This window comes from Fringilla coelebs, assembly GCF_963513975.1.
Source record: "Fringilla coelebs genome assembly, chromosome: 2".
In the NCBI taxonomy this organism is placed as follows: Eukaryota; Metazoa; Chordata; class Aves; order Passeriformes; family Fringillidae; genus Fringilla; species Fringilla coelebs.
In genome coordinates, this window is record NC_140029.1 from 18,336,775 (window position 1) to 18,350,592 (window position 13,818).

General features: G+C 40.2%; 1 protein-coding gene across 2 annotated transcripts in view; it reads right to left on the bottom strand.

Annotated features, from left to right (window-relative positions):
* Positions 1–13,818, bottom strand: part of GLRA2 (glycine receptor alpha 2) — a gene marked incomplete at both ends in the record, with an annotated part of 121,484 nt that overhangs the window by 73,373 nt on the left and 34,293 nt on the right. For both annotated transcript variants that reach the window (XM_084226262.1, XM_084226263.1), the window contains 3 exons: positions 778–992; positions 3,203–3,340; positions 4,266–4,348. In XM_084226262.1, the coding sequence (XP_084082388.1) occupies positions 778–992; positions 3,203–3,340; positions 4,266–4,348 (436 nt within the window). The remainder of the gene's footprint in view (positions 1–777; positions 993–3,202; positions 3,341–4,265; positions 4,349–13,818) is intronic.

Below are 13,818 nucleotides of genomic sequence, written 5' to 3' on the forward strand. Positions count from 1 at the left end.
AAATTCGGCTGAGAATGCTGTTATCAGAAGCATTTGGGCTATGCCCAAGAGCTGTCAGCCTGACCAAAGAGAGAATCCAGTCTGTAATCTGTAAATTCATCTACAGCATCTGGCTAGGATTAAAAAGACCACAAAATTTGAATGAGAGGATATTTTTTGGACATAGATAGGATGAAGGTCTTCAGTTGACACATGAATGAGTGGAATATGGACAAATTCTGCTGTGAAACAAAGACACCAGCAGTCCCTCACTAAAAAGGTTCACCAAAGAAATCTTTTAGTTGCATGTATATGTTACAAACATGTATTTTATATATACATTTTTATATATATATGTACACACACACACATTTTATATATACATTTCTGGGGGATATATTTATATATTCATTGGACTAAGTGCCATATCTAGAAACATCAAGATATACGAGAGTCTAACAGTCCAGTGTTTTTAAAGTCCCCAGTCTGAAAGAAATCCAGTAAGATATCTAAATACCTCAGAAAATCTGGTTTCTAAACACTCAAAAATGAGTGTCAAAACTAGTAGAAACTCATTAAAAATTCATAGTGCTGCACCATTCAGCCATCCACCAAAGCAGCAGAAACATTCCTTAATTCAAATGCAAGGAAGGGTACTGCAAATTTAACATCACAATGTTACCACTTCCTCATGTATCCTTATCAGATGCATATTTACACAGATCTTCCTGTAATTTAAAAGGGTAGCACAAACATTTCTTATTAAGAGCAAATTTGTGGTACAAAATTATTCCTTACTTTTGGCAGGGAAGCTCTTGATCCTGAGCTTTGTGTGGTCATTGTCAAAACTGTAGTGATGCCCAGTGCAACTCTGGCTGGAGCAGCATCCATGTTGATCCAGAAAGAAACCCAGGATAAAATGACAATCAGCAGGCTAGGAATGTACATCTGGATTAAATAGTATCCCATCTGACGCTCCAAATGAAACTTGACTTCAATGCATGTAAACTTTCCTAGAACATGAAATTACTTTCATAAATGCTTTTTGCACATTTTTATCTTGTTTTCTGAACATAAGTTAGATGTGTGGCCTGTTTCCTCACCTAATACTGTTAGCAGATCCTGATGCACAAACACTAGTGAGCCACTTGTTGCATACTAGCTTGGGGGAAGCGTGAGACCACTGAAGTATATTGTGCCCAGTTCTTCATATTAACTGAGAAAATTAATATTAGCACAATTGTTTCACCTCCAGCAAATATCATGTAATGCCTCTTTTCTCAAAATTCAATGAGCTTTTACTTTAGTCAAATATAATGTTAAGTATTAAAAGGGGACAGCATTTTGGTCTTTTAGAGGCATGATATTAAGTAATCGTGTTTGAACAGACAAATTGTAAACTGCTGCTCTTAGTCCTAGGGTAGATCACACTCCTCATTTGCTTCTGTCTGTGGATTATGTCTCACAGCAGAATCAGCTCAAAGTCTACTTTGAATTTTGCTAAAAGTCTGACTCCAGGAAGCCTAAACCCATCTCTCACAGGAGGTGAGAGATTCTTCAAACAAGTGATAGCTGCTGCACAGCAGCCCTGGGGGACAGAGGTTCCGGGGTGCCTGACAGGGGAAGCAGTTGTGCAGCAGGAGAGGCAGAGTCCTGAGCTGCAAGAGCTCATCAGCTACTAATGCAATCACTGTGCTGCTCTCAAAATTACTCTGGCTTAGGTACTCACTCCAGGCAGACTGCAGGAAAGCCTCTCATTCCTAAAGTGTCATGCTAACAGTTTCAAACCCTTTTGTGTTGGTTGGAAAATGAGCAAAGATGCTTTTTTACTTGTTCACCCTTTCAGGGGAAATTAGACTGTTTGCTCCTTCTTGCGCTGTCCCTGTAGTTTTCTGGTGGTCTATAATGCTGAATGGTGGGTGCAAGAGTCAGCACAAAGGGGAGTGCAGAGGCAGTTTGACAAAGAAAGGAGGGGAGACTGAATAACACCCTCTGACAGCCCAGAGGTGCTACAATGAGGGAGCTGTGACTGCAAAGGCAGATGCTGAGACCTGGGCAGAGGCTGTTCCTGGCCAGTCTGCCCATGCAGAAGGGGACTGGGAAGGGCTGTGCTGGCCACCTGTGGCAGCAATGGCATGAGTAGCACCATCTGTCACAGGCTCTCCAGACTTCTGTGGCACAGCCTGGACAGTGAGTTTAGGAGAAGGCTGAGTAATAAGTTTTATCCACATTTTAATTTCACACTAAACCTGAAGGAGCAAACTACAGAGAAGACAGTAGTGGGGGTGCCAATCACAAAGTTTTCCTTCCTTGGTACTTTGGGCTCCAAAATGAGAGGATGCATTTATAAAAATTAAACCAAACAATTTCCATAAGAAAGAAATGCGGCATTATTTTTGGCAGAGGCAGAACATCCTATATTGTATTATTTCATAGATTGAAACAAATGTATTTGATGCAACCAGATCAGCTCTTATGCTGAAATGATGAAAAAGCTATTTTAGATGAGAGGGATTATATTTAATCCCAGAAAGCACCCAGAAAACTGTTCTCTAAATGCTGTCCCCATTAAATAAACTCCAAGCAGCTAAATCAAAATTTTAACAGAGTTTCCTCTTTCTGTAAAGCTAAAGCTGGAAAACACAGCATTATAGACTCCTAAACAGCAAATGAAAGAACAAAACTTAAGCGTATTAAACAAACACTTAATTTTCCAACATTCCATGTCTGTACACTCTTCAGATCAGCAATGAAAATATTTTCTTTTCACATGCTACATCTCATAAATTAGACTACACATAAAAGCTGGTGAAAATTTAATATTTTTCCTCACTGGAAAAGTGATGTGCTGGAGAAATAAACTAAGTTCAGAAAAATTAGTACTTTAAAAGTGATTAATCAATGTTTAATAAAAGATTAAGTTTTTAAAAAAACTTCATTTTAAGAATATCAAAACAATTAGATTTTTTAGCAGTTTTTCAATAATTTAAATATATTAATGATTTTAAGGACATTAGAATAATTAAATTAAAGTGAACTTTGATATTAAATCTTCCAAAATAATAACAGAGAGAAAATTTCTTTCTATTCAGATTTAAAAATAAGTGTGACTGAATCAAATTTTAATTTAATTTTTTTTCAATGTACCCATACTTTTCCATTACAAATTGGCAATAGATACCATTGGAACAACTGATAGAAAAAAAAATAGAATAATGCTCACCAGTGTTGTAGTGTTTTGTGCAATAACCAAGTTCTTTATCTTCTTTTAAAATAAACTGTGGCAAGGTCAAACCCTCTGCGACTTGCACAGGCCCATCACTTAGCCACTCAAATATCAGATCATTCATGGTGTAGCCAACTGCAATAAAGGAATCAGAGTTTATTGGATGGCAACTGACCAGAAAAGAGCAAATGTTCTTATGTCTGAGAAGCATGACTTTTATTGCAACACGTGTTATCCCAGCTACATTTTTAAACTGTTCAATTAACAGCACAATTCCTCTTAGCTGTCGGCTGCTATAACTACACCATTACTCATGAAAAGCAAGAAGTGAACACTGTTATATTCTGAAGTACTGCCCTGGTTTGCCACCAAAAACTAACTTTGCTGGCCCAAACCAGTCTAAAATTCTCTGGGCACAAAGGCAGGTTCCAGCCCACAGTTCATAGCTATACAGCTAAATCCTTTCTCCACTAAAATAAAAAAACCCCAAAAAACGGGGTAGGCTGATACCTGCTGAACACAGGGAACGATCACTGGCACCTGCCAGAGCCTGAGGCACTGCTGGGTTTGTGTGCTTGTTCCCTGGGCAGGTGGAGGCAGTGCTGGTTCCCCAGCCCATGCCTTGCCTGGGTTAGCACACCAGCTCAGGTATCACTAAGAGGAACTCTGCTGCTCGGGTATTTCACTTCCATTTCCCAAAAGTGAGCCTAAGTCTACTGGACATAGCAAATCCCTGGCTGTGTAATAATTGTTCTCACTTTCCTGAGATTTAGTAATTTCTCCCACACAGCATGGAGAATGCATGGAGAATTGCTGCATTTACCCCTGGAAGTGATGCACCTCTGATGGGTAAGGTGATGTGACCCAGGAGGGAGAAAGATAAGGGAGCAGGAACAGCACAGAAACAGGCAACCCTCACATTATGGTGATAAACATAATTCCCTTACAAAACAGGAATACTGAGTCTCACCACACAAGTGTGATGATGTAAATACAATCTACTCACTGAATGTTAGGGTAAAAACTTGTTATTTGATAGATAAGGCAAGTGGGCACTCACAGCTCTCAAGCTGCATTGTACATGTCTGTACATCCATAGGAAAATTCTTCAAGTCCATGGGACAGGACAAGGTTAAAGTGAGCCTAAAATTAGAGGGGAAGAAATATGTTAGACATCTACAGATTTCATCTAAAGCCCCATACTTGGAGTTCAAAGGATCAAGACCAAATCTTAACACCTCAGAGGCTGGGCTCATCTCCCCCTTGAGCTGTGGAGACAAAATGTGTGAGCAAAACAGGCACTCACAGCCTGCCCGGGCTGAGCAGAGCAGAGGCAAAGACAACGTCAGGTTAGTAAGACATGTTCTCCACTAATGCAGCAGTGAATGTTTTGTGTACAATACTGAACCAAATAATCCAAAAGCTGAGATGCCTGGTCATGGGACACATGGCTTTAAGTTTTATTTTGAAAAGCAAAAAAAAAAAGAGGAAACAACAACCATGGGGTTTTTTTAAGAGTGCTTTTGTTCTGTTGGAATGAGTCCCATTTCCAAACCTTTTTACTGCTCAGCCACTAAAAGAAGGAAAAACCATTATTCAGTAAAAAAATCACATTGCATTAAAGGAGTACAAATAGAAGAAAGCAAGCCTAAAGGAACATAAGCATACAAAATATATTTCTATTTTAATTTTTCAGTTGTTGTTGTTCAAGATAAAGCATAACTTTATTTAAATGGGAATAATTTTAATGTATCTTTCTTTCTTCCTTTTTTTTAGTTGATTTAACCTTTTAACATTTGATTCAAATATATTTCAAGACCATCTCTTCTGTTTTTTTTTCTCTTTTTTGTGTGAGAAGAAATAATTTTTAGCTAATGAAGATATTGAGATGGCCTAATTACAAACAACTAGCTTTGATAAACAGTAGAAATATTAGGATTTTGTTTTAAATAATATTTTTAAAGTACATTTTTATTTCTGATTGCATTCAGCACAAAAAAAACCCCTCTCTGAAACAAAGAATGCAAAAAAGCCCCTCTGTGCCCATTTATTATGAAGGGCAGTAACAAGTCTGGTTTGAAGGGACACTGAAACATTGACACATTATAATGATATAATAATTTTTTAGTTATGTCAGTGAACCCCCAGGTCACCTGTTTAGAAGTATAACCTTGAAACTATGTTGTCCCACAAAGGTATGTGATCTCTCCAGAGAAATACTTGACTAAATTATCTCTCCAAAGATGATTTTGGGGATCTTACCACATACAACTATTCAACGTCTTTCAGTCTATTTATTCTCCATGTGCAGTTTTGGCAACCACCTGGCTGGGGCTTCTAGCCATAAAATCACTGAGACAAAAAGATGATATTTAGGTAACTGAAATCAAAATTGTCTCACCCAGACCTAAGATCGCATTCAGCATCACTGCTGTTGCCTACATGTGGGCTACCTAGAAAAAGTTACACTATTTTCATCATGACACAATCTTCAGCAAACAAGATGATAGTATCAGGAAATTAGAGAACACATATATGTGGCAGTGAGATGAAGAAAAGTCCCCAGTCTCAACATCTCCATAGGAAATAAACTCACATTTAACCTTTGGGATCAAATAGCAGAAGTATTAAAAAAATAAAATTTTCATCTAGAGAAAAAAGTTCATCTAGTAGGTGTGTTAGTGTCATTGAAAATCTGTCCTTTCCTGATTTAAATATTTTAAGTCCTTGCAAATGTTAACTAGTCTCATTTTCGCTAGGTAATTTCCTGCATTAAAGATTGAGCTAATTAAGTTGCTAATCCCCAGCATTAACAAAACAGTGCCTCTGTCTCTTTCCTGAAACATTGCTATATCAAACTCCCTTATTTTCAGTCAACTTCTAAATATGGCTTAGATGTTTTAAGCTCTTTTCAAACATGCCTTTATGCAAATGCAGCCTTTGTAAATATGTCATTTGTTTGCATTCATTGAAGTAGGCATGGGCTATTCACCCCTTGGATTTTAATGATTGTCAGGTGTGGACTGCACACTGACTTGTTTCCTTTCTTCTTCAGCCCTTTCTACTCCCTAAAAATTCAAGTAATTTGGGGGTTTGACTACATACATGGTCAGGAAGGTCCCTCATTATTTTAATATCAAATTTATGAGAAAGCAAATAGACCCAGTTGCAGCTTTCAAGACTCAAAAGGAAAAAATATCTCCATTGATATAAGGCAGATATATAAATTTTTTTCCCCTGGAGATGAGAAAATTACGTAGGCTAATTTTGTAGGTCCACACAAAGCCTAATGTCCTACTTTCTCTTCCTAATCATTGTTGTCTTTCACAAAGACCTAATTATTCTCTTCTCACCCTGAAAAATGAAAAATAATTTCTATTCACTGTGTTGATGACAGTAGCTCAAGACACCATGTTTATAGTTAGTTATGGTTTTACCTCTACCTGTTGTTCACCTCAGCACAGTAGCCATTCAGAATGAACATCTTTGCCTCTGGTCCCTTTTAGCAGCAGTAATGCAAGCATTGAAACAAGTGCTTAGAGCCTTGTATCATTCACAGATCCACTGGTTTTCAACAAGATTACTACATACTAAATGTTCAGCAGCTGGAATTTGAAATAGACACACTGAGGTCCATGGTGGTGGGTCAATTCATACCAGTTGACTCCTTTTCAGTAAAACTATGAGCCTGCCAATGTTCCCAAACCCCGGTGCCATGTCAGTACTTACATATATCTGCATTAATAAGGACATGGGGTCACAAATGGAAGGTGTTAGGTAGATATAACTACCCACATTGCTGATAATAACAGTGTCATTGACAGAAAATATTTCAGCAAAATGAATGTCTCACACTTGGCAAATTTAAGAAGGGCCCCTGGAGGTTTGGAGCAAAGAGCAAATTTAATGGGGAATTACACTGATGAATACTTTAATCGTTAATAAAACAGAACAAACTGCTACAGAACAATTATTTTATTTTCCAGGCATCCCGCCACCAAGGCATTTGAGATGCATAAACAACAGATTGGTGGTGGAGAACCATAAAACACTGATGGGAAGTGCTTTATGAACCATCTGTAAAAATGAAGTGAGAAGAAGTTGACCAGGGACTTGATTTTGCCTTCCATTACCTGAGCACCCTCCACCCCACGGCAGCCAGACCCAGGTGGCACAGCTGGCTCACAGACAGCTCTGGGGCTGAGCACATTTTATTTTCCAGCTGAGCAGAGAGGGCTCATGAGGGAGCAGGAGGGAGTCACGTCTCCAGCGCCTCAGCACACCAGGCAACGTGCCAGGGACAGCAAGCTGCCTCAGAGAAGAGGAAAAGCTGCTCTCTTCTTTCCCTGCCTGCTCCCTCACTCAACCCACAGCCAAGGAAGAATCAAACCCTGGAATAATGCAAATAAGAGTATGAACAGAACAAAATACAGAATCAGAGCCAGAAAACAAAGAATGAACAATTTGCTGCCACTGTGACAAAAATAATAAATAAATAAATAAATAATGTCACTGAGCAGCACTGTAGCACAGACGGGGCTATAATCCAAGTACTCCAGGGCAGCATTCTCTGTATTATGTTTTGGACCCTCTTCTTGACACCTTAAATGCCTTCAAAGTGCAGCAGGCACTGCTGGGATTTCTTCACTCAGCATTTCATTCAAACTCCCCTCTTTCATCTCCTGGTTTCACTATAAAGTACTGAGATACCACTAAGACTTGGATTGTGGGCCAGTCCCTCTTCCCAGCCCCACTCAAAACTTTTAAATTTCTGGTGAACCCAGGAACCTACTTATAGCATCACTCTGCATTCCCCAGTTTCTGCAGGCAGGAAGAAGGCAAGGTCCTCTAGGCTGTGGCCGCTGTCACAGAAGTCAAAATAAGGCATCTCGTGGGAAAAAATAAATAGTCTGACTGCTTAATCAGAAACCCTCGTGCTGGTTATCTTTCACACCTGACCACGTTTTGCAATGTCAGTGTTTTCCCCCGGTGGGAGCTGCCACGGCCCCAGATGTGCCAGCAGCAGAGCTGGGCTCAGGCAGCGCTGCTGCCCGAAGGCAGCCGCAGCATCGCCACCCCTCCGAGGGAAAGGCACTGCACAGGGCACACCTGCAGCCAAGGGGCTCAGGGCTGTGGATGTGCACTGTGTTTGCTGCCTTTTCCTGTTCCTGCCGTTATCCTGCTCTTTCTCCAGACCAGAGACATTTTCCCCATATCCTTCTATGCCTGCCCATCTGCCCTATGTCTCTCTCAGGGATACCTACATGACACAGAGCCCAGACATTTTCCTTTGTGTCCTGGGCTATCCTCACACCCTTCCCTCCTCCTTTTCCTGTTTACCAATTCCTGTCAAATGCCACTCCCACCTGCTTTCAGGGTATTGAGCTGTGAGGCCAGTCTGCCTTTGACAACTAACCCCCAAAGCAGCACCATCAATAGAGGGTAAGGATCTTGAATTTAAAAAAAAAAATTTAAAAATCAATAGAAATAAAATGTTCATAAACAGATTATTCTCAAGATGATTTCCAATCTCATTCTTTCACTGAAGAGTTTTGAATGCTGGGGCTCCCAACCATCACACCACTTCTCTGGTAATCTCACAGTGCAACAGAAACACTTCAGAGTACTTTACAGACAGGCTGCTTGTGAATGGTCTGCAACACAAATCTGAAGCAATGAATGCTCGTATTTTGTCAAACACTTAGGGAATTGTGTTTACACATTACATAATCCAGGAATTTTTTAAAAAATAAATTTAGGAAAATATATAATTTTAACTGAGATTTGATGCATTGCCTTGTCTGCAGCAACCACTGAACTGCATTCTAACCCACTCCTTTACAAGCAGCTATCACTCCTTAGCCTGATGTCTTGCGAGACACCCAAAACTTCCCTTGATCTCAGTGACATCTCATCCCAGAGGAGGACACTGGTTTCACAAGAGAAGGGCCCTGGGGATCATAGTATGTGGTATATCATGACAGAGTATTCTTTTCATTAGTTATTCTGCAAGAAAGGCTGGTTATGAGTGGGCTACAGAACAGCAGCCTCCTCACAGAGTTTTTTGTAATGATAAATAACTAGGATCAGTCCTGTTATGTATAGAAATACTGCTGGGAATTTAAAAAGTCCTGTAGATAAGAGTATAAATCCCTTCTGTCTGCAAAAAAAAACCCCAAGATTATCTCCTCACTAGCATGAAAAGCAATAAATGCCTCACCATGAGTAGGCATCATGTTAAAAATAACATTTTGTTTCTATTCTTATCCCTTCATTCTTTCACACTACGCCCATCTGCACCTCAGCTGCTGGGACAAGAGATTTCACAATCTAGGATTTTATGCTGCAAATACCAGAACATAAATAGCACATGCATGATCACTGGTAGTGTTGGCTACATGCCATTTTTATCACAAAACTAATACCTGTGCAAACCCCTCAGTGTTGGATTTAGTGAGACAAGTGGGATTTCTTTTTTCCAGCATTGCTGAATCTAAAGATGCTATTGTAAATTACAAGGTTTCTGGTATTTTTCTTAAAGCTCCAAGCTGACAAGAAAGTTAAAGATATTTTAGTGGTACTTTTTTTCTTTGAAAGATTAAACTCCTGATCCTTCTAGCTGCTGAAATAACATTAAAATATTACCTAAGCACAAGCAGATAAAGTTCCCTATTAAACTGGCAGGGGAGATGAAGTTGCACAGCAACCATGACAGCATTGCATGACACAGGAGCAAATGCCATTCAGGCTAGTGACACTGAAACACGGAGGAGAATCTAAAATCTCTTTATATTCCTCCCAGCCCCCTCTCTTGGGTGCCTGAAAGAAGGGCACACACAATGATCACTTATCAGAAGGCAGAAAAAAAATTCCCAGTGGCATTCTTCTTTTAAATGTCTTTTCATTTTGTAGTCCATCTCATTATTTTTTCAGGGATCTGACTCATCATTTTGAATGCCAATTCTGGTAATTTTCACAGTCTACAGGCTTTGTCCTGTTAAATGGAACAGTCAAACTGACTGGTTTTTTCCTTTTTTCTGAGGAGTCCTGGAATTCCTCTCTAATAATTATTATGTTCTGCAGCTTCATTTCTGCCAGGTAGGAATGGGCTGGAGTTGAGCTTAGAGGAGATGTGGAACCCTTTCTGCTGAGGCAAAATGTGAGTTACAGGCTGGAGTTTCAGTACTGCTGTTTCTGAGCATGTCCTCACTCCCTCCAGTGCTTTGCCTTGCTTCATGTACTGCTTAACAACACAGGAGCTGGCACAGAGCAGGGTGGTGGAGCTCTCATTTCAGGCATCCCACTTCTCATTGTAATGCAATCACTGTCTGCAGATACACAATGCCAGCACATGAGCTGCCAGCAAATGATTTTCCAATTATTGCTCAAACAAATCTATGAAATTAAATTCAAGTGTGATTGCATGTAACAGTTAAATTCTGTAAGCACGTGTTTCCTTTACATGAGGAACAATATTTCACCTTTTCTTTTTTTCTCTGTCATTTTCTATCTTAGTTCTCCTGCAGTGTATGCTTGGTATGGTGTTGCTTTCCTCCTGGCATGATGACATCTCTGTTCTAAGCCATATATTTCAATCCAGTTGGCAAAAGACCTTTATTCCTGGGACCATGTTCTAGGAAAACATGCTTTTTTGTGCCTTTTAGGAAGGGCTCCTTCACCTGCATCATTTTACACCTAACCTTTAGCTGGTTAAATGAAGTGATTGATCACCAGCAGCATTCGAGGGCAGGCATTGCCAAGAGCCATAAGGAGGGTGGAACACAGACATCTCTTGGTGGTGCAACCGTCCCATTGGCACAGATATCCAGAAGTAGCCACCTGCCAGTATTTTTGATCCTGCCAGCCAAGACCAACTTCCTGTGTACAAATTGGTCTCCAGCAGCATTTCTCACTTTTTTACTTAGAACAAAGTCTTCCCTTTTAATTGAGACAGGGGAATACAGGGCTGTAAAAGAGACATTTCATGCCATCAGTCTGATCATCTGCTACCGCCCAGAGTCACATCCTCTCAACCCTTTCAAAAATGATCAAAGTTCATTTCATGGTATCTAGTGTGCGTGTCCCTATTTCTGTTGGAGTATTGTTGCAGGAATTCAAGGTGTATATGGCTGTAAACTTTGTAACTTCCTCTCTGAGCTTACTTATGACCAGTTCAGAGCCATTTGTTCTCCTGGCAGCATTGTCCCTTGGTCTAAGCAGCTCCCCTCTTGTGTTTGTATTTACCTCCTCTGCTCTCCTGCCTCATCTGGGGATGTGCCTGCCCTTAGAGGAAGAAGTGAGGCAGCACATGCTCAGATATAATGCCCATACCCCTGCATTGCTTTAAATGCCTTATGAAGTGAAAAGCAACTAATTTTGTTTCATTAAAATGTAAATTATTATTTTCTTAAGCAGTATAATCAATGGGGTTTTCACAATAGCTATGTTAGACGCAGAACAAAGTACCCACATAAGTTTTATTATTTATTTAGTAGATTTCATTATTTGCTATGCAAAGCAAGTACTTTAGATCCAACAGGAAAGTAAGGGTATTGAAAACCTGGGGCTAGATCCTTAGACTGAATTTGTAGATTGGGAGGGAATGAGAAAGAAGGGAATGGGTGATGCATTAAAGAGAGTATTTGGAAACAACCCCAAAGGATGAGAAGAATCTGAGTTCATTTATTTGCAAGGCCCCAAAAAGAAGGGGCTGGAGTGGGGCTAGAAGGAGAGGGAGGAGTAAGGGCAAAAAGGAAAGAGAAAAGCAGGGTGAAAACCAGAGAGCTACTGATAATCCAAGGACATTGGGTTCAGCTGTAATGAGAATGGCTGCTTGTCCCACAAAAGGCTGCAGTTTTTAGCTTCTGAAACCATTGTTATTATTGTAGTCATGCTTATGGGAAGACAAATTTGTCAAATTCACTGGATTCATGTAGCATACAGCCACAATTTGGGAAGTGTCCATGTCCCAGTAACATTGTGCAGCACAATAAAGTTTAATGATTGTAGCTCTATAAGGCCTCAGCCCACAGTACATATGAGCTGTCAAACACCAAAATGTTTTGCATGTTCTCTGTTTCAGTTAGCATTTCCATTGACTATTCTTCAGTGTTTTGATTTGGTTTAAATATAGAAAATTTACTGTGACACATGTATATGAAGAAATTTTATGCTTTTGTAAAGTCAGGGCAATTAAAATGGGGCAGTGTACCATTTTGCCAGTGCAAGAATGAAATAATTCTCAGTGAAAATGTCCCTGTGATTATTGACATTCACTTCCAAGGGAAAATCACCACCTTGTCAATACCAGTGTTATTCTGATAGGACCTGAGGTAATAGATATGTTTGTGTGAGGTGGCAGTTTAATAAGCAAACAGACATGTCAATCATGATAAACATCTCCGAGATCCCACCTCTGCCAATCTGTCACATGGAAAGACAATGCTGCTAGTCAAGTCCAAATCCTCTTAAATCCCAACACTAGATTGTAAAATAAAATTGAAGTCATCAAATTAAAGCACAGAATGCACACAGGGCTGTAGAACATAACATTTTCTTCCACTGTGCTAGGCCAGACCATGCTGGGACATGGATGGTTTACACATAATGGATATAAATGGAACCTCAATATCATTTATCTATAAATTCTGTACCCCAAAATTGTTTTAGAAAACCTACACCTGACTTTGCTGCAACATGACAACATATTCTATAGCAGCCATGCAAAAAATCCCAGACTGCATCTTATTTAAAAGCAATATATTTCAGCAGGATAGTGAACTTTTTGCCATGAGCAGTCTGTTGCAGAGGGATCAGCAGCGCTACCTATGTATTTCCTTAACCAGCTTTTCTTTCCCAGAAGGCAAAGAACATGAGTACAGAGGAGACTACAACACACAGAAGTTTCTCTCAGAAAAACTGGGTTATAAAAGTGTCATGGATTACTTCTGATGATTTACATGATGGACATGGCAGTCATCACTCCTGGTCTAACACCTTGACCTGTGTGGGGTCCTGGGGGCGCAGGAGGGAGTTGACTCAGAGCTCTGTCCCTCAGTGCTTGGCCACACCAAGAAGAGTTGATTTTGGAAACTCCTGAGCGAGGCAGCTGGCATGGGAGGCAGTGTTGCAAATAGCTGTACTGCTTCCCAGAGATTTTCTTGGCTTGCATAAGCAGGTGAGGGCTTTGGGAGGTACCAGCTCCCGCTGCTGGGATGTACCTACTACCCTACAGCTACTTGTTGTGGTATGGAGGGCTGGCAACCATTCCCAGGGCAGCTACACAAACAGAGCAATCCAACAGCTCGAGCCTTCTCTGTTTCCAGTGCCCCACAGCGCAGAAGTGCCTTCAAACAGGCACTCTGCCCCCAGCCACAGCAGCATTTGCAATTCAAACTAGGTCGATAGTTGAAACCACAAGGAACGAATGGTCCACATCACTAACAGTCCTGGCACTGGGAAGAAAAAGAAAGACAGAAAAACAGGTATTTTGAAAGACTTGAGGAAAATCTCTTAGGTAATTAATTGCTCTTTGAACAGGAATAGAAAAAATAGGGAAAGAAATGTAATTTGTGAATTTGCAAAGATCTCCTGCCTAGAATTCCGAGTGTCTC